Source organism: Malus sylvestris, chromosome 7, assembly GCF_916048215.2.
Source record: "Malus sylvestris chromosome 7, drMalSylv7.2, whole genome shotgun sequence".
NCBI lineage: Eukaryota > Viridiplantae > Streptophyta > Magnoliopsida > Rosales > Rosaceae > Malus > Malus sylvestris.
The window spans coordinates 14,620,512-14,641,218 of record NC_062266.1 but is presented as its reverse complement, the minus strand read 5'-3'; the positions used below and the strand labels follow the sequence as shown (position 1 = coordinate 14,641,218).

At 39.2% G+C, this 20,707-nt stretch overlaps 1 protein-coding gene across 1 annotated transcript; it reads right to left on the bottom strand.

Annotated features, from left to right (window-relative positions):
* Nucleotides 1–1,750: 1,750 nt before the first annotated feature.
* LOC126629319 (ATP-dependent DNA helicase 2 subunit KU80) lies at nucleotides 1,751–7,109 on the bottom strand. Its single transcript, XM_050299334.1, has 13 exons — nucleotides 6,957–7,109; nucleotides 6,556–6,648; nucleotides 6,421–6,472; nucleotides 6,136–6,267; nucleotides 5,266–5,669; nucleotides 4,342–4,628; nucleotides 4,032–4,227; nucleotides 3,722–3,928; nucleotides 3,237–3,404; nucleotides 2,852–3,148; nucleotides 2,255–2,385; nucleotides 2,050–2,123; nucleotides 1,751–1,949 (listed from the first exon to the last, which is right to left on the bottom strand). The coding sequence occupies exons 1-12, from the start codon at nucleotides 6,969–6,971 to the stop codon at nucleotides 2,051–2,053; spliced, it is 2,055 nt and encodes a 684-aa protein (XP_050155291.1). The 5' UTR covers nucleotides 6,972–7,109; the 3' UTR covers nucleotides 1,751–1,949; nucleotide 2,050.
* Between the last annotated feature and the right edge of the window lie 13,598 nt (nucleotides 7,110–20,707).

Here is a 20,707-nt window from a genome sequence, read left to right as displayed (position 1 = left end):
TTAAATTGTACCTCATAGATCATCATTGCAAAATATTAGCCAAATAGACAAATAGTTTCGGATTAAATTGAATTTTTGTAAGAATAATATATGAATTAAGACTTACAAAATAAACGGTTCAAATCGTTGAAATTCCATGTAGAGTGTTTCTCACACCTAATTCCCATTTTTTTTTAAAGAAAAACAAGAATCCCTTTGCATAAAGAGCCTGAACTAGAAAAAAAATATATCAAAATGAGGCGTTGGAAAGTAAAAGAATACTCAACTAACTCCAATTGTTTAGGTAAATCCAACACATTAAACACAATTAATACTGTGAATAACCTCTATGACTAGTGAAACCATACAGGACAACATATAAAATGCCAACAATATATAATGGTGAAAAAATATGTGAAAAATGATGTAGGAAAAAATTATAAATTTAAATAAAATAAAATAAAAAGTGGGCTGTTAAGAAAAAACAAAAAAATGGGCTTACACCAAAAATTGAAGACTCTAAAGTGGGTTGAAATAACAAAAACACAAAAAGGGAACTGGGCATAGCAAGTGAAAAGAAAAAAATAAAAAAAAAGTGGGCTGGCTAGCGGACTGGCTAGCTGGTTGAAGATGGCCAGCCCTCTAGCCTGTTCAGACTCTGTGAGGCCCACGAGCCCTCTAGCCTAGCCCTCGGTTAGAGATGGTTTTCGAGCTATTTTTGGCCCTTTGACTCTCTGGACCCTTTGGTTAGAGATGGCCTTACATTCCTTTAGGCACTAAATCTAATCTTAACCATACATAGTAGGTCATTAATACATCTCTAATACAAGGACATATGAGACCTACAAAAGTAAATGGATCCAGACCTTACACTTGTCATATAAGAAAATACAATGACAGTTAAGGAAATTTGAAAACAACTTCACTATCAACAGAGCCACCACAAATATCAACTCGGTAATCCTGCAGATCGATCCTGAGAAGCTCCTCCGGTCAAACTCGGATTTGGTGACGTTCTGCTAACCTTGATCTCGTTCGAGTAACCGGAGATTCGATCATCAGCAGCAATGCCTGGCGGCTCTGAATCTTGGACTGCTTGCTCTATGTGAACGTTTTTACGATTGCATGCATGTTCTGCGTGTTAATATAATTAGTAATAAATATATAAATCAATTAATAAAATCTGATTAATTAGTCAGAAAGATTCAATGTTCATCAACTTACGATTTTACGAAGGATTTTTTTATACAAGATATAGTTTACACTAAATTACGGTAAGAGAGATTCGAACTTTTGTACGTTAATAGAAATTACTAGTATCAGTGCAGCCTTTAGAAAGAGTCAATGCCATCAAGAAGAAGAAGAATATAGCGGCAACTTTTACGAAAGCCATGGATTCGATGATCAAAAACTTAAAAAATTTGGACTGAGCGAAAGAAAGGGTAGATGAAGGATAGTTAAACAATGTTGTGTGTGTATATAGGTGAAGGACGTGAGTGCCTAGCCTCTGGAGTTTTCTCCATGACCATGAGAGAAACAAAACTCAAACTTTCCTACAAATTTAGGCGAAAGAAACGATTCTCTAAGGATGAAATTTTCTTTAAGTACCAATTTTCCCTTCTTTAAAGAAAAGAGGAAAGTTATGATTAATGAGTTGTGATTCCATCGGGTTTATAAATTAAAGAAGGAAAACGATTTTCACTCTTTTTATTTATAGTCTTCAAATTCAATAAATTAAAAGAGAATCAAGGGAACAAAAACAAATGAGATATGCAGAACAAGAAAAGGGTATGAAACTTAATAGGCAGCCAAACTTTGTATTGCAAGTTATTTTACAGATCAATCCCTTTGTGTCATGATTTTCTCTCTACCTTCTTGCACTACTGTCTCTGTAGCTGGTGTTTGTGCTTGTTTGCCTCGTTGTTGGCCTTCTTGTAATCTTTTGGTATCTTTGCCCGGATATTGCATTTCCAGTTTACCAAAAAAAAAAAAAAATTTGGGATTTAGGGTTTATGTTCATTTATGTATTTCTTATCAAATATCTCAAATACAGCACAAGACACCAATTACATCACTCAATCATTGCTTCCAATTTTGGCTCTGATTTGACCAGAAAACTTTTAGCTTCGTCATCCGTAACTTCACTGTTTTGTGAAACGTGTAGAAACAAAGATCAAATTAGTGGCTAAAAAAGTAACGGAAACGATACAAAAACTGTTAATTAACTTGAAACCATGCACTGCGAAGAACTGGAAAGAGCATAGGAATTTGTAACCTGTCTATAGCTTCTCTCTTGGGAATCAACGTGAGCTCCTTGGATGCAAGAAATCCACAGAAACTGCCAAGGGCTTTCTCCTCGCAGAATTTACATAGATTGCACAGGAAATCGTTGAACTCTTTTGGTTCCTGCATAGGACAAACTTTCGGAAGTTAAATATGCAATTGTCAGGTATAACCACAATTGTTAAACCAGTAAAACAAAACTAACTAGACAATTGGCGTAAATTTGAAACAACATTAGTTTCAATTGGCCTTATAAAGTGAAAGAACTCTGGAAGGTTTGCCTCTATGTATTGACATCCATTGTGAAATATGTGTCTGACTAGTGACTCCTTGAGCATTAGGAGCCATTCCTCCTTACAAGCTGAGGTGGGGTAAATCACAATTTAACATGTCTTCCTTTACTCAGAAGTACATGCATCAATCTGTGACTCGTTATTGTCAATAAGATAGGTATGAAGAGATGTAACCACGTACTATTTTCTTTTAGGGGAAGAGAAAAGTCCTTTTCCACAAGAAAAAGGTTAAGAGGGAAATCATGGCAGCACAAATAAGACGAGCTCCACTTTGTATGAGGGAGAAAGGGGCATACCTGCTCTAGGATACAACCCTTGCGGAGGGCAATTAAACATTCCAATGCCTTTGAATAATTATCCCCTTCATAAGAGTCCTCTACTAAGTCGTGTATTTTATTTTTCATATCCTTAATTGCTTTACCAACCCATTTTGGGCTATCTCTACGACTGATCATAGCTTCAAAATCCTGGACAGGAGTAGTGTCCCCAATTTTCTCAACCTTATTAGGTCCATCGGTAATGCTAAGATGATCCTCCCCCTCCTTTGACCCAGATGGTTTATCTCGCAAAAATCGCCTACTTGATTTCTTCAGCTGCAAACCAGTTACACATAAAACTTGATTTATGTGGTAGGATATCCAAAAAAATATATAAAGTGACTGGATGATAATGAGTAATGACCTTTGGGTTCTCTTTGAGTTCAAACCGGCTATGAAAGACATCAATAATAGACTTGTTTTGAGAAATAAGCTCTTTATCAGGTTCAGTAATCGTCCTAAGAGTTTCATCAAGTGGAGGTACAACTGCATCTGGTTGCCTTGACTTCAACTCAAGGTGACGATAAAAGCGCTGAAAAAAAAGGACAAAATCTGCAATGGTTTCATCTGAAAAACCATAAGGTATAACAAGGGAAATAACACCAGGAAGCCCGAAATCAGTGTGAAGAAGAGTCATGCGAGGACTAATCAAGCAAAATAGTAGTCATGACTCTATTGGTCATAGTTTCCAGCCGTTGTGGCCGGTGCTCGTTTGCGTGCACGAGACACATTATCATCTTTAAACAATTTCCCTTTTAGAAATCATACTGTATAGCCCCTAAAGCTCTGCAAAAATTTCCACAAAGGGAAAGGAGCACCTGAAATGGACAAAATTGCATTACTAAGTACCTCAAGGACAGGATTTGGGGTTAAGCTAGGCAGCAGAGCCTCCTCTTTGCCAGGTGGTGCAAGGTCAAGCATCTTGACAAGGCCATCTGCAGCCTCTTGCTGTTGTTCACTTGGTTGCCACGATTCCGGGAAGTTACTGAAAGATGGGAATTGAAACTCCCTAACATCCTCAGCAAAAGGGAGTACATTGAAGTAAAATGAATCAGGCTGCCCATAAATACAATTAACCATTCAGAATTAATAGGAAACCATGAAACGAAAAGGTATTTTAAGCAGTCTGTGAAAATGGATACTGAGACGTGAGACTCACGATATTGTCATTGTCCGAGACATTAGGTGTTAAGACCCCCACAACAACATTTCCTTGTCCTTGTCTCCAAACACAGCGCATAATTGCCACCTTATTCATATCTTTCATAGCTCTTGCTAGGGCAGAAACAGCAAGAATGGCCCTCGTATTACCCGGTTCAGGGATGAAAATATTGACATCTTTCATGTAATAATGTCTTTGATTTATGTTTATGCATAGGGCCAACCCCAAAAAAATGGAAAAGAAAATATCAAAACTACTGTCATTTCAATTGATATTCAAGGACAAATTAAAACAGATAAAAGTTTACCGCATTATATTTTTAGCATCAGAAAATCCCAGAAGTTTCACACTCTTTTCTGGCTTGAACTTGACAGCATCCCATTCAGCAGATGATATGGGAATAACTTGAGGGCCATAACGATAACCCTTAATCCTCTGGTCAGGAGGCACAACTTTACTAGGATCTTCAACACTTTTATACTCAAAGTCCACCTTGACTTCATGTGTAGCAAATCTATCTGTTGGAGGCGCTTTCTCAGAATATTTCTTCAGAGTGGGAAACTTCTCTTCCGATGTTTTCTTGTAAACCCATACCTGTTTACCATTAAATGTGTAAACAATACACATAAAAAAATTCTCAAACATATTATAATTTCTTGGAAAATAAATTCTAAACTTATAATACACCATCCTCCGGTCCATATGATATTAATTGAAAACCAACATACAAGAAATATATAATCAGATAACTTAAGACACGCAAGAATCAACATCAAGCTTTAAGATGAGAAAAGTTACAGTTATATGTTCATTCAATTCTGTCATCCAGAACATATACTCAAAAAGTCCCCATAGTCCCAATGTAACATGTGAAATGAGTCGTTGAAGCTCAACATTCAAATTTTGGTGCTGTCATTTTTATGTGCAATACAGGATACCCAAGCACAGGCTTACGAGTACCAGCTAGTAGATTGACTCTCATGCCAATGGAATATAACATGCTCCACCACCAGATACTAGGCCCTTGTGTAGACCAACACATAGGCCTACTTAGGTCTGAGTGTTCTGCCATAGACAGTGGTTCAACAATCCACTTCTAACTCAAGCAATTACATAGGTGTGAAGGTCACAAAACTTTATTGGCATGCACAATAGCAGTGTGACAATAATTATGCACAACGGGATAAAAAGGCTTGATTGAATTACTTTGATAAAACATAAAAGGTCTCACCTTAATCTTCATTTTGGGGCTAAGCTCAAGATCACCCCTGAATATTGTAACTGGAGATATTTTTCGAGTTCTAAGAGCACCTAGCAATGAAGTTGGACTCTCAACATGTACCAACTTTGCACACGTTTTCCTTGAAAATATACCCAATAGATGATCATTCTCATCCATTATGTTTTTATCAGCTTCCCCAGTAAGTTTTCCTCTCACAACAATGCTTTCCATTCTCATACCATGTTTATTCATGTGACCGGCAATGGTGGTGACTTGTTCTTCTTTAGTACCCTCTTGCGGAAATTTAGTAGGAAATTGTGCATTTGTAATCAGACAAAGGCGTTTCTTTCCTTTGTATGTTTCTCCATATTTCTTGATCAGCATATCCAACCCAACAATTATGGCATCAAGAACTATCCAGAAAGTCAAGGCACCAGGGATGTGAAAATGATCACATAATTAAGCACTTCCAAACTTTCCATCTCTCAGTAGGCCATTATACAGACTATACAGTTATACTAAAAGGCATCTCCCTTTAGATTCGAATGAAATGACAAGAATTCATCAAACTAAAGAGAGAATGTATCCTGAAAATGTATGCTTTCTGACAGAATATAATTAGTGTGCAAGTATGTAAAAGGTTCTTCAGCAAAACTCTTATCGAAAAAATTCAACTAGAGAAAAGAAAGTGCAAATGGAAGGAATGTGAAAAAAAAGATTATGAGAAAATTATAAATCTTTTGAATCACAGCAGGACAAAAGTAAGAATGGCAAAATTTTCAGCAGAAGGTTCAGGCCAAGAAGAAATCGCAGCTATTAAAGTTTCACACACTAAGGCCATTTCCAACAACCAAAAAAAACTAGAAGTTAAAAGGATACAATCACCCTCATGAGTTCCTCGTGGGAGTTGTTGTAGAGTTTCAACAAGATGCCCATCAACAACTTTGATATTTTGTAAAACCACTACATGCTTGTATCCACCCACTTCCGTTGTCAGTTCGTTTTCAGTGTCTGAGAGATGAAACAGCACCACTAATAAGTAATACTACTCGAATAGTTACTGTAAAAGATAAATTTAGAGCCAAATAACAACCAGAGATCACAGAAAAATTAAGCACAATGATGTAATTGCTGCAACTAATTATTAGAAAGCCAAAAGGGTACCTTCGGTTCCGAACAATACAACTCCTACTTCATCATATTTATTGTAAATCAACTGCCAAATACAGAAAATTCGATCAACTTTGTAAAAGCAGCAATACTCTAAATTTCTAAAACCAATTAAAATTAACCATTTACCTTCTTCTCTACTAGCATAGAGCAAACTTTTTCGATCTCTGGAAGAGCTTTGTGCATCGACGGGCTAACATCAATCAACAAAACCATACCATCCTATCCCCAAATACATAAAAATAAAAACTGTTAGATTAAAATCTGACAAAAATTACCCAAATTTAAGCATCCTCAAAACCCTAATCCATATGCAGAAATTAACAACTTGGGTATCCTATGAAACTGGAAAATTGAGGGTTTTTTTCCGAGTTTTGGAGTGTAAAAAAGGGACCAAATCAAATGGAACCCCAAGAAGAAGAAAACGAAACGAAAAATGGAATGAGAATTTGGAGAGTGGAAACAAAGCCAGTAGCTTTTTAGTCGGAGAATTTTTTCAGAACGAAGAAGAATTGAGGAGGTTTTGTTACCTTGTTTCGAGCCATTGGAGGGGGATTTTGGTAAAGCTTGTCGCAGAAGGGTTTTTGTTTCAAATGGTTGAGGTGGTGTCTTTCTTCTTCCCGCTTTGGGTTTATAAAATAGCCAATTTACTTGATCGTCCCACAATAAAATGTTTATTATAATCAAACCCTTTCTCTTTCGCGATCAACTTGGGCTAACAGCTAACTACATTTTTTACTCTTTAGATTTGCGATGATTTTCAAAATCGGTCATATGATATGACTTGTATTAGTGATTAACTTAATCACTATTAGTGGGTTAATTAAGTAATTAGTTACTATTTTCAGTAATTAGTTAAGAAGGCCACCTAGCAGTTAATGGTTGTTTGAGTTGTATAAGCGGTTGCTCACGCTGAGTGGGTGGCCAACGGTCATTTTGAATTAAAAATATTATTACAAAAAAATATCCTTGAAGCTCAGCTTCTCTTCCACCATAGCCATTCCTCCGTTGTTTCTACTTGCAGGTTTTGAGATAAGGATTTGGTAGTTGAATCCTAACAAAAGCCTATAGCAATGCACACGGTCCAAACTAGAAGTCGGGCTGAAGAACTATCTAATTGAGAGAGAGAGAGAGAGATAGAGAGTTGACAGTGATAGGAGGAACCATCTTCAACTTGAGCTACATAGCTCAATCTTATCTATTTCCCCAGTTGAATTTTTGGATCATACAGTTTAAATTAATTTGTGTGTAATTTATTTGGGTTTGATGAGTGGGTGCAGTGGTAAAAAGCCTGAATACCTTGAAGGAGATCTTTAACTTACGCATGGAGAAAAATATTACTAAATCATAGTATCAAATGTCTGACCAATTACAGGAACTACAATGGGGGTAGGAAGAAGCCGGTCAACAGAGAAGCTGCTTTGGAGGTACTTCTCCAAGTGGTAAAAGCACTTCAAACATGTTTGCCAAGGATGCCAGCTTAAATCAGCAAAACTCAATTCTAAGAACACATTTTGCAGATTAAGTCAACCAAGCCGGACAAGTTCACGCCCGTGGATAATGGACAAGAGAGATGACTATGTTCGAGTGGAATATAAAAGTGCCATTTTAGGGGTAGGTGTAACCCGTAACCCGGAATTTAGAACAAAAACCCTCGATGCCATGATTGAAAAAATGAGTGTCGTAACATTATTAGTGTGTGCACGTGAATGATTAATATGGGATTTAGTATGGAACTCACATTGAGACAAATGTGAGCATGAATGCAAGTGATTGATATCAATGTGGGATGGTGAAGACTGCTGAATTAGACGAGTGAGATTGCAAAATGGTAGCACATTGATAACCGAGTGTTCGTGCAACTTGTGGATGGTGCTGAGTAGGGATGGGCAACAGTTATGGCGGGCGGGTAACCGCGGTTATTTACCCATAACCGTTTATAAACGGTTAACCATACCTATAACCGCATACCCATTTAACCGTAACCGTTTAATACCCCGTTTACCCATTTACCCTTTATCTTTCTTTTTTTTTTACCATTACCCATTTTTCACATTCACCTCTCCCAGACCCTGCGTAAAGCGGGAGCCTTGTGCACTGGGTACGACCTTTTTTTTTACCCATTTTTCACGTGTCTACATGTTTTTTAACAACTTGAAAATTAAAAAACAAAATTGTCATAATTTTCTTTTTTTATAACAATTAAACACCGTTATAGGTACATTCATCATACATTTCCGTATTTTAATTTTTTATGTCCTTATACCATTCCAATAATTGAAATAATAATTTACGAATGATATTTTTAATTGATATAGAATGAAAAAGCAAGAAAATTAGTTTTAAAAAATAAAATTGGAATATAGGATATATAAATTACAGTAACAATGCTAACAAAAGTGAGGGATTAGTTGAAATGGCAAGTCGCAACATGTTTGAGGAATAGGTCTTGGGTTGAATTAAGTGAGTGGGGCTGAGGGGAATTGTTATTTATTTTCCTAATCTTTTGGGAAAACTTTTACTACTAATCCATGTTACCAATGAAGGTAATATAATATTTGTTAAGTATTTTTTGTTACGAAAACTGTTTAGAAGACAATATTCTTGAGTTATTTAACCTATAATGTAAAGTATTAACATAATATATATATATATATATATATATATATATAATTAGCTATATAAACCATGCCCATAGCATTGATCTAAGTTTTGTTCGATAGAAAACATGGTTTATGTTAATTTTACATATATAAAATAAATGGATAACGGTTACCTGTTTATAACCGCAGTTAATACCCATAACCACCCATTTAAATTTCACGGGTAAATGGTTATACCCATAACCGTTTATTTATCTAAACGGTTACCCATAACCGTAACCGTGAAATTTAAATGGGCAGGTAACCGCGGTTATCCATATCTTTGGGTATTTTGCCCATCCCTAGTGTCACGTTTGGGCTAGTGATGGAGAGCTACAATGATGTTGTAAGGGGACGCCTAGCCAACTATTTTTGCCGGTTTCTTTTTTGGAGTGTATTAGATAAGCGGGTATGGAGCACATAAGTGGCTTTGATCCGTTTAATTAATCTTGCACTTATTTATTTAGTACATTAGCTAACTGACATACGCAACAAGAGTGCGAAAATCTTTCGTGGTCACTGTTTGGGTTAATATTTGAACTTTGGGCCGAAGGAAGAAAAGCCCATAAGGCATGACTCTGCCCGAAGGCCCAGCATCAAACCCATTCGCCCAGCCCAAGGCAAAATGACGATTCCACATTTAATGCAAGGGCTAGTGGCTTGAAAGAAGTGACACTTGATTGAAATCAGCCGACTCTCACCCCAAAAGCACTTTCTGAATGGCAGAGTAGGTAAATTGCTGATGAGTCACTACCCCTCAGTTGCTTTCGGGCAGGAACCAAGCTGCAAGCAGATAGGCTAATTCGCCTATAAAATGAGGAAGAAGGCCCAGAGGCAAGGACACTCAACCAATCAAACAAACAAACACATAAACTCTGCTCAAGCCAGATTTGCATACGAAGCTGTAGTCAGCCCCTAACCTCAATCCTTTTCAGGATCAGCCCTCACAAAAGCCATCTTTTGTCTACTTTAATAGCTTTACTGCTTACCATTAGTATCGATTTCTCTTGTGTAAATTTATTCGTCATCCATTCTCCCTTGAAACCCTCATACCCCTGTAGCGACAAAGAAAAGAAACTGCGAAAGGTCCAGCCTTGCCCGACAAGGTTCAATCTTGCCCGATTCCCTTTATTTTGTCTTTTAGTTAATAGATCCGGTGTTGTAATAAATTCCCTACTATGTATTCAAATCATTTTAGGTCTTTTAATGATCCAAAGTTCAGCTTACTCCCGGATTTGGTTTTAATTAAATGGTTTTACTATCTTAAGAGTGAATCCACTTAATGCAGTGATTAGACCTGGACCTCTGCCCTTTTACCATACAAGATACACAAAAGTCCTTGATCTCAAGGCATAAAAAAGAATCTAATGTGGACTTAACCTATCCACGACAATCTTTTGATAATGAGAAGTTAGAGTAACTTGGGGCACAAGTAATTGACTTAAATCTACTCATTTTACATCTGCCATACTGAGATGGCAGTGGCAGGCCTCAGCACTTAAGTTAGTTTTGACTGCGAGCTTCACAGCCTATACTTAAGGCCCGACAAAGGCACTTTTTAGAATTAACTCTGTCATCTTCTTGCAGCCCGACGAACAAAGCAAGAACCCGACAAGCAACCAAAGTGCTAACTCCGCGGGGAGCTGTGTACTCGAGCCAGGAACGCCCACAGGCGATATTCCTGCCCAAACATAGTTTTGGCACACCCGATGGGACATCATCTTGTATGCCAAGAAGGCGAAGGAAGAAACAAACCTTCAAGAGGGGAGCAAAATAGAAATCACTCCACTACACACCGAGATCCAGCATTACAAATCTCCCCGAAGATTTACAATGACCTATCTTGACAGAAAGCCCGACTTCTTCTGAGAAGTCAGAAAGAAAAGTTACGAAGGAAGATCTACAGGCCACCATGATGGCTGTTATAAAAAACATGGAGAGAAACTCCCAAAGCATGGAAAGAAGCTCTCGAAGCATGGAGAGAAACTCCTGAGAAACAAGGGAAGACATAAGCAGACTTTATTCCTTAACAGGGAATTTGCAAAGGAGGCTAGATCTGGAATACCCTACTCCAGAAAATATTAAGACAATAACAAACGAAGCCAGTCCCGTGAAGGAACTAGTTATTCCTCTGTTTCCTATACTAGAGGAAAAGAAGGATAAATGGAAGAACAAGGAAGAATCCGGAGCGAGTCATCCGGTTTTGGAAGAAATTCTGGAAATAGAATTACCCGACCCCTTGTTTTCACTAAACAATAGGGGCAGATCGGGCAAGAAAAAGCAAAATATGGGATGCCCCAGTTGATCAGGGAGTCCAGTGGGAAGGGAGAACCTACCAAGGCAGATAAACCACCTCCTTATAGACCGCCGCCAATGACTGATAAGGGAGGAAAGCCTAAATAGAGGAAGCCCGAGGCAAGGAATGAGAATAACTTGGGCAATGACCATAGCCCGAAATGGGAACCACGTCCTCATACTCCACCTAATAATACAGCCAATCAACAACTTAGAGATGAGTTGGCTGAATTAAGAATGATGGTAGTAAGGAATGCCTAACCACAAGCTCGCCCACTATTTAGAGTTGCTTATCAAAAGCCCTACCCAGAGTTCATTGATGAACAAAATCCATTTCCTCTTAACTTCAAAATGTCGCATTCCCAACGTTCAGTGGAGATGACAACAGTGTGTCCTCCAGGGATCACATCTTCAAATTCTCCAACCACTGTGTGGCATTTGAAGACAATCCCAATTATAAGATGAGGTTATTTGGGAATTCACTGGTAGGCTTAGCATCCCAATGGTACTCTTTGTTACCCCTAAATTCCATTGTCAACTGGGGACAAATGGATATGGCTTTCCACGAGCAGTTTTACAGGATAGAGACAGAAATGACCATTAACGATCTAGTCGAAGTGAAACAATATGAGCATGAATCTACAGAAGATTTCATTATGAGGTTTAGAAGAACGAGGATGAGATGCCAGTTTCCCATTAACCATATCCAACTTATAGCTATTGCTCAGAAAGCCTTAAGGCTACCCTTGAGAAAGAAGTTTTATGATGTACAGTTTAATGAACTGCAAGAGTTGGTGATCGCTGCTACCAAATATGAGAAGTTGTTGCTTGAAGAACAACAATTGAAACACTCCTTTAAGGCACCACATTTCTACCGAAATAAAGTTGCCATTCACCAAGTAAAGTTTGAGGAGCGACCAGAAGAAAATGATGGTCATAGGAGAAACCTTAGAGAAGCAATAGCGGAAGTAGGAGAAGTTGCTGCACTAGTCTTGGCTCGCTGCTTAGGACTGGGGATAGAGGCCCCTGTAACCTCGAAGACTGAAGAAGGATGTGGAAGATCTCCCTTACACACCAAGCGCGGAGGGAACTTGCCCGAACCCTCTCCGGGATCCTGTTGCAACCAAGACAAATATGATAAGAGAGAAGTGTTCAAGCCAGGAAAAGGTAAAATACGAAAGATCAATATACCTGAGATAAGCCCGGAGTTTAGAAAGAGGAGGAGGGGGAGTAATCTCTTGTGATTGTTGGGAGAGATTCTCTCTACCTACTGGTGGAGGAGAGATGGTACCCGTGGCCTCAACAGAAGCCTGCAAGAGTAGAAGAGGAAGTGGAACTCAGTAACTAACCTGTAAGAAAAAAAGCAAGAAGATTCAAAGAAAAAATATACTTGTGGAGGAACTTGAGGCTGAGAATGATTGGTCACCTCGGACGCTACAGGAATCTTAGGAACTATCGACTCTCCTAAAGTAGGAGTTAGTGCGTGCTATAATTCTTGTACCAAGGCAGGCTAAAAATATGGAAGGGTAGTAAGTTCAGAAAAAGAGTTTTGAGCATAGGATGTTAGGAACGGATACTTACCAAATCATTGTCATCTTCCACATAATGCATCATCTGCCCGGTTGAATGATCAAACTGAGAAATCGGAGTCACCTCTAAAGGGATGGGTTGTGCTTGGAAAAAAGGGGTTTGCCTTGATCGAGCTGAAGGAGAATAAGCTTCAGGCGGAGAGATCTTCTTTGCCCGAATTTCCTGATACATATAATCGGGTAAAAGAGTTATCAGAAAAAGAAAGAGGGGAAAGAATTCTAAGAAAAGAGGGGGGCAGTCTATACTTTCTTCAAGGATCGCATCCTGGTGATCTTTATCCTTTCGTTGCCTTTCTACATCCAATGGCTCATCCTTTAAAACCAAAGAGGGCCTTTTTGATATCGAAGGTCCTGATTACAAAAAGGACCAAACCGATTGGTTCCCAAGGGTGAGGTATGAATTGAAGATTGAGGCAGAATATACTTACTGGGGGCTTTCTGTTTTTTCTTATCCACGACAACAGTAGAGGTCTTTGAAGTAGAAGTAGCTTTGAAAGACTTGGAGGTTTGAGCTCTTGTACTTCTCCTGGTTAGGGTTACTCGCTTAGATTTTATTCGTTGTTCAAGATTAGAATCAGAAGTATCCGTCACAACTGTTCGTGACTGTTTAGGAGCCCGAGTACTTATTTTGAGCTCTCCCTCAGCCTCTGAGTCTTCAAGAAGGTCAGAGGTATCCCCACCTCCTCTAATTTCTCGCCTTCTAGCTTCGTTTGCAGCTTCTTGAAGAATCAATGCGTCGGCGGATTCTTCTTCTGACCTGACGTTTGTCATTTTTGTAGTCCTTTGGGCTGCAGGGAATGAAAAGATGAAGAGTTAAAGAATCATTGATGTATAAAGTTTTTTTTTTTTTTTTTTATAAAGAAGGGATTGAGATAACATAAAGTACCTATCTGCATAAATGGTCAGCGTCCTCTACAAGAGCATCTTGGAAAGCTTGATCAAGAAACCACAAATATCTGCAAAAACAGATGCTCCCCATTCTAAGTCTACCTGAGTCTTGCAGACTCTAAAAAAATAAAAGTAGGTAAATGTTGAATGATCTATGGGGGGAGCTTCGGCTAAAATTCGGGCAGGGACTACACCCTCTGGGAACTCCAAGTTAACTGCCCAAAACTCGGGGAAGTACCATTGCAACCATAATTGGATCATCCAGATGGGCCCATTAAGGTTAGTCTTAAATGGTTCACCCCGAGTCATTTCAAAAAGGATATGATAGAAGTGAGAAAGGAAGAAGGGACCAGTGGCTACATCATCAAAATTGTGAAGGGCTTCTACTAAGGGAATCCATTCGACCTTCACTCCCTTGGATTTATTGGGAAATGTATCCTTGTTGCGCTAGTACATGAGAAAATACATATGCTCCTGATCTATGTTGGCATTAGAAGAACCCGCACCGAAGTTGCTCTTCACTAAAGGGATAAAACCCTTGAAAGACATCCCATAACTCTGGAAAGTTGCTAAGTTGTATTCTAACTGAAGAAAGGAAGCCGATGTGCCCGAGCTTGTACCCAAACTTTCAGCAATCAGGCGAGGAGGGAGAGCCTAATCATGAGTTACATCCACAATTATGCCCGATGGTCTTAGCCCAAAGACTTATGCCATATCCAAGATAGTAGGAGACATGGGACCTATCTTGAAGTCAAATGTGTTAGTGCCCGAGTTCTAGAAAAGAAGAGCAGTGGTCAATAATTATGGCTTTACGACTACGATGGTTTTTTAGAGCATTATCAACTCATGGATACCATTATTCATCCATTTCTTTTTTAAGATGGGCTCGAGCTCATTTATCCACCTAACCCAAGCTTCATCGTTCATTAGAGGGAAGCCACGACGATGATTTGACCACTTGGACGAAGAAATGCCAGATTCAGCCAGAAACGGGTTCGGAGTGAACCAATTAGCCTTGGGCATACTGGTTTCTATTGCAGAATGAACTTGAGAAACCCATGCAGGTCCTAGTGAGTGAACCCCTTCCTTCTTAAAAAAGAGTTCAGAATGTAGACCTGCCCGAGCATGATGAAGGGCATTAAGCAAACGGCGTAAGGTGACTATACCCTCAACAGATTCATATGAAGATCAGTTTGAGATAGTTTTTGGGGCCATTGATTAGATTTGGAGGGAAATATAAAAAGAAAATTTCAAAAGGGTAGAAAAGAAGAAGCCAGAAGCAGGAAAGATGTTTGAAAACCTTAGGAATTCTAGAAAAATCTGGGAAGCTAGAAATTCAGGAGTTTTAAAACCATTTAAAGGAAATTACACAATAAGCTGTTGATTAAAAGGCAAAAATCGTGGGTTAGTGGAAAAGACTCAGTTAGCGACAGTTGCATTAAATGGCATTCATACCGACTGTATGCACACGGTATCTATTCAACCATTATTAAACGCCTCGGTTTGCAGGTTTAATAACAATTGAAGGGGGCATTGTTTGGGTTAATATTTGAACTTTGGGCCGAAGGAACAGAAGCCCAGAAGGCATGACTCTGCCCGAAGGCCCAACATCAAACCCATTCGCCCAGCCCAAGGCAAAATGATGATTCCACATTTAATGCAAGGGCTAGTGGCTTGAAGAAAATGACACTTGATTGAAATCAGCCTACTCTCAGCCCAAAAGCACTTTCTGAATGGCAGAGTAGGTAAATTGTTGATGAATCACTACCCTTCAGCTGTTTTCGGGCAAGAACCAAACTGCAAGCAGATAGGCTAATTTGCCTATAAAAGGAGGAAGAGGGCCCAGAGACAAGGACACTCAACCAATCAAACAAACAAACACACAAACTCTGCTCAAGCCAGATTTGCATACGAAGCTGTAGTCAGCCCCAACCTCAATCTTTTTCAAGATTAGCCCTCACAAAAGCCATCTTTTATATAGTTTAATAGCTCTGCTGCTCACCAGTAGTATCGATTTCTCTTGTGTAAATTTATTCGTCATCCATTCTCCCTTGAAACCCTCAGACCCCTGTAGTGGCAAAGAAAAGAAACGGCGAAAGGTCCAGTCTTGCCCGACAAGGTTCAATCTTGCCCAATTCCCTTTATTTTGTCTTTTAGTTAATAGATCTGGTGTTGTAATGAATTCCCTAGTATGTATTCAAATCATTTTCGGTCTTTTAATGATCCAAAGTTCAGCTTACTCCCAGATCTGGTTTTAATTAAATGGTTTTACTATCTTAAGAGTGAATCCACTTAATGCCGTGATTAGACCCGAACCTCTGCCCTTTTACCATACAAGATGCACAAAAGTCCTTGATCTCAAGGCATAAAAAAGAATCTAATGTGGACTTAACCTATCCACGACAATCCTTTGATAATGAGAAGTTAGAGTAACTTGGGGCGCAAGTAATCGGCTTAAATCTACTCATTTTACATCTACCATACTGAGATGGCAGTGGCACGCCTCAGCACTTAAGTTAGTTTTGACTGCGAGCCTCACGGCCTATACTTAAGGCTCGACAAAGACACCTTTCAAAATTAACTCTGTCCTCTTCTTGCAGCCTGACGAACAAAGCAAAAACCTGACAAGCAACCAAAGTACCAACTCCGCGGGAAGCTAAGTGCTCGAGCCAGGAACGCCCACAGGCGATATTCCTGCCCGAACAGTCACACTGCAAAAGCCTTCTTACAGCCGTTGTTACCCTGCCTATCTCTATCCAATCCCATGTACCTGACATTTTTATGCACGTCTGCCAATTTTTAATTTTTGTCACTCAGTTCACTTGGTTATGGTTACCGGTTTAATTGTTTAATTTATAAAACCCTAATAAGCTTAAAATATAAAATAAAATTTAATAGGACAAAAGAATAACCGCCGCAAAATCTACGAAACACCTCTCTATGTTTTGTGTTGGAGTTTGATGTTCATGTTGAGGTTAAAATTTTGAATCTATAACCTGCCCATGGGATTGCAAGGGTATAATGAAATTCGTAAGTGGAATGGAACCCTTACGAAATTTCATTTTGGGCAGGCTGTCAGCACCGACTGAAAACATAACCAAAACATCACAAAGCTCCTCCTTCAATTCGTCGTACCAACCGTAATTACGTTGGCATTCTAGCCGCATTTAAAACCTATCGTTAATCCAGATATAAATAATTAAAAAATAGAACCCAGCATCCATCGTAACTGACGGGAACCACACTACGGCCTGGTTTGGTATTTTGAAAAAAACAGGTATCAAAAAAAGCTAGGAGCTTTTTTGTGTTTGGTAAACATTCAGCTTTAGCTTTTTTCACAATTTTGGGTGAAAAAAAAACCAAAAAAAAAAAGCTGCAAAACCCAGCTTTGAAAAACCGGTTTTTTTCACATCTGTTTTACATAAAAGTTTACCAAACACTATAATACTACTTTTTATTTTTCAAAAGCATTTTTACAAAAATTTTTACCAAACACTCTACAGCTTTATTTCACAGCCGCTTATTCTCAAAGCACAGCAAAAACAACTTTTTTTCAAAGCACAGCAATACCAAACCAGTCCGTAATTCTCAACTCATCACCATCATCAGCCACCACCAAATTTCTCTTCCGATCTCTATCTCGTTCCCATAAAAAATCTACCCAACCACCAAACCCAATCTCTTTGTCTTGTGTTGGACCACACGCCCCGAATCTGTGATGCCAGTAACAGAAAAAAAAATAGAGAGAATGAGAGAGGAATCAGGAATGAAGGTAGTTCAATTTTGAAATTTAAATAGGGCTTATTAATGTTTCAGGGCTGTGAGGTTCATATAAAAAACAGTAAAATTTGTGTTTATGCAATTACTAAATTGTCCATAATTTTTGTTTCTATTCAGTTTTATATAGAGGGCTATAATAATAATAATTTTCTGATGTTTTGGTTGACCATCAAAGTTTTATTAATATGTAGTTTAAGTAAACGCACCTACCCAAATAAGTTGTATATCAGTGATTCCAACACTTCACAGCCTAAATTACTCTTAAAGTTGAACGTCTTTTAGTCCCCTCCAATATCTCAAATACATAGTGAAAAAAATACATATATAAAAGGTGAGAGGACTATTAACCAAGAAATGTTGTGGAGATCGATATTGAATATGTATTGAGGGGATACATCTCAATCGAGTCGCCAATTTTTAACTTGTAAACTGAGACAAATCCGAGACTAATGATGCATGAGAGGATTAGAATGTCATGTTCGCATTATGCTTTAGGTAGGTGACTCAGAAAGTCATAAGAATCTGCACAAATTATGTGACACCAACATGCATGCCTAAGAGATTTTATTAGTTTTTTTTTTTTAATACAACGATAAATTAAAGTTCCCTAAATTTATAGTAAAGTTGGGAAAATAAATTGTTTTGGACTTGCTATGTTTGAGATTTGAACATGAGACATCTCAAGCACTCGCTATTAGGCTGTGTATTGCAATACGCGCTCTCCCAAAATAAGCGTCAAATTTTCACTAGCAACTAAATTACAAAGATATGACAACAATTTATTGCTACCTTACACAATACCAATAGTGGGTAAGGTGGTCTTCTAATCGAGGCTTAGGGCAAGTCGCTTGAGCTTCGTCACAAAACCAATCGTTTTAATCCTATTACGAGCCACACTACAAGATTATCAAATGACAGTCAAATCTACTACTACGAGTTTCATTAATCTGAAACGACAATCCAAGAAATTGATTCTGCGAAGATTTTGCAGCATTTTGGTTTGTTAAGGACAGGGCGTAATCTGATATCTAAGCTTTCCACTAACAATAACAGAGAATACGGCACCAATATCTTAAAAGAATCAAGGATTTAACATAATGAGTAATAGAGGACCCTCTCCATAAAAATTAAAAAAATAATAGAAGATGAAATCCAGCAAAAACCTGATTACGGAACTTAAACATCCAAAAAAAAATCAACTATCAAACCTGATGTGATGTTCATTTAGTTCCCCACTTGCATAATCCACTTTTCCACTTTTCATGGCAGCAAGCCTCTCCAAAGTCAAGCCAGACTTAGCTCCAGACAGATGTCTCAATGTAGACCCAAATATTGGGAGCACAACAAAACCTCTATGTTATGCAATCTTGTTATCAATCGTTCTAGCCAACTTTGGAGCAGCCATATTCATAGGCTCATCTTCAACCACCTTCAAAGCAGCAGGCTTCACAAGCTCAGAACCAGCAACCTATTTCTTCCCATTGGAAGAAGTTAAATCAATCGCGAGCTTCCTAGTAGTAGACGGACCCTCACGAGTAACGGAGGAAGTCTTCAACTTTTTTCCTCCGACGACTCTCGAGCAGACTACGAAGATCTCTTTTTCCCACATCCACTAGCAGCAGGCTCTGCAACAGCAATCGACCAAGTTAACGCCTTAGCCTTAATCTGCTTAATCTTTTCCTTCGGAGGCAGTCCACTTTTCTCCCGGCGAATAGGACTAAGCAATCAGCACCACTCGTGATACTCAGTAAGGATACCCAAGGCAATGTGCACATTCTTCATGTTTGGAGAAGTCTTAAGAGTTCAGCCACATTCTGAATCTACATAAATAGAGGAGGACAAATCAGAAAACAGCTTAACAAAAGCATAAAGCAGCTTAGAAACTAAGCAGCCCACTTACCATCAGTGAAAGCAGTCAGAATAAACAGCCTAGGCAAGGAGTCGGATTCCCACTCCCCGCTAAATTCTAGGGTCTCCCTGGCCCTGTCATGATCCCCTTTGCTTGAATGATCGAAAAATTTATGACGGGTCCTTAGCTGCTCAACACCATTGATGTGGCATATGTCAAAGAAGTACTAGAACTTGCTGGCAGTTAGATCTAAGTAAAAAAAACCAGCTCAAATTGCCATCACGCGGACTGCATTCGAAGAACACTAAGCAGAAACACACTTCATGGAGCAAATCACCCCTTGGAAGAATCGAGGCATAGGAAAGGTGAACCCGGCACAAAGTAGTAGGGCTGAAACTTGATGACTTTCTTAAACCCACACGGCTCATAGCTGCTACTTTCCTTAGCCTGTTTCACGCAAACCTAGATGAAATTGGGTGCTTGAACATCTCAATGAAGTCTCTGAATTGCTCATCGAAACCTATCTTGACATGAAGAACCTTGAAGTAGCCTAGCTTACTTGCAGCTCTGCCCTGGCGATACAACGGTAGAATACATTCATCATTCTTGTGGCTCAAGGAAGACATGTTCGAAACAAATCCTACAACGGCGCAAGAAGAATTGTTAGATGACTATTCGAAGAAGAAACAAAAATAAATAAATAAGGCCATAGAACCCAGCACCTTATGACCTAAGCCCACACGGTGCAGCAGCAGGAAGCCCAGCTCGCGTTAGCTCCCCCACTCCCTTAGCCCAGTCTAGTTTGGAGGGAGCTGGCAGCCCCACCCCCCTGCGCTTTCTTTTCTCCCTCGCCATCTTCTCTCCCGCACGTGCCTGGCCCAAATACCCGCAGGCCCACTTTCAGAAGAAGGCTCGCGCTTCCCTCCCGCACTCTCTCTCATTCCGCTTACTGGCCCAAGCCTAGCGCCAATTGCTTGGAAGGCCCAGCCAACGTTGGCCTTCTCATCCCCACCCAACCCAACGCGCCGAGCCAACTCAGCCACGCTAGCTCCAGCAGCGTCCTAAGCCAACCCAACCCAACCGAGTTGCATCATGCTGGCAGCAGCACAACAGACCGTGGTTGCACCCAACAGACCGTGGTTGACAGGGGTTGAGGAGTAGGACAAAAGTCCTACTCCTCAACCCCTGTCAACCAAATTTCAAGTTCCGAGGCTCCAAAATTAAATTGTTCTTACCTT

Bases quoted from the DNA above. Each gene is read 5' to 3' on its own strand.
- LOC126629319 (XM_050299334.1), bottom strand. The intron at 5,670-6,135 runs GTATCCTTTTAA...CTTTCTGGATAG, and splicing joins AGGAACTCATGAGGGTGATT to TTCTTGATGCCATAATTGTT. The intron at 2,386-2,851 runs GTATGCCCCTTT...TGTCCTATGCAG, and splicing joins AGGGTTGTATCCTAGAGCAG to GAACCAAAAGAGTTCAACGA.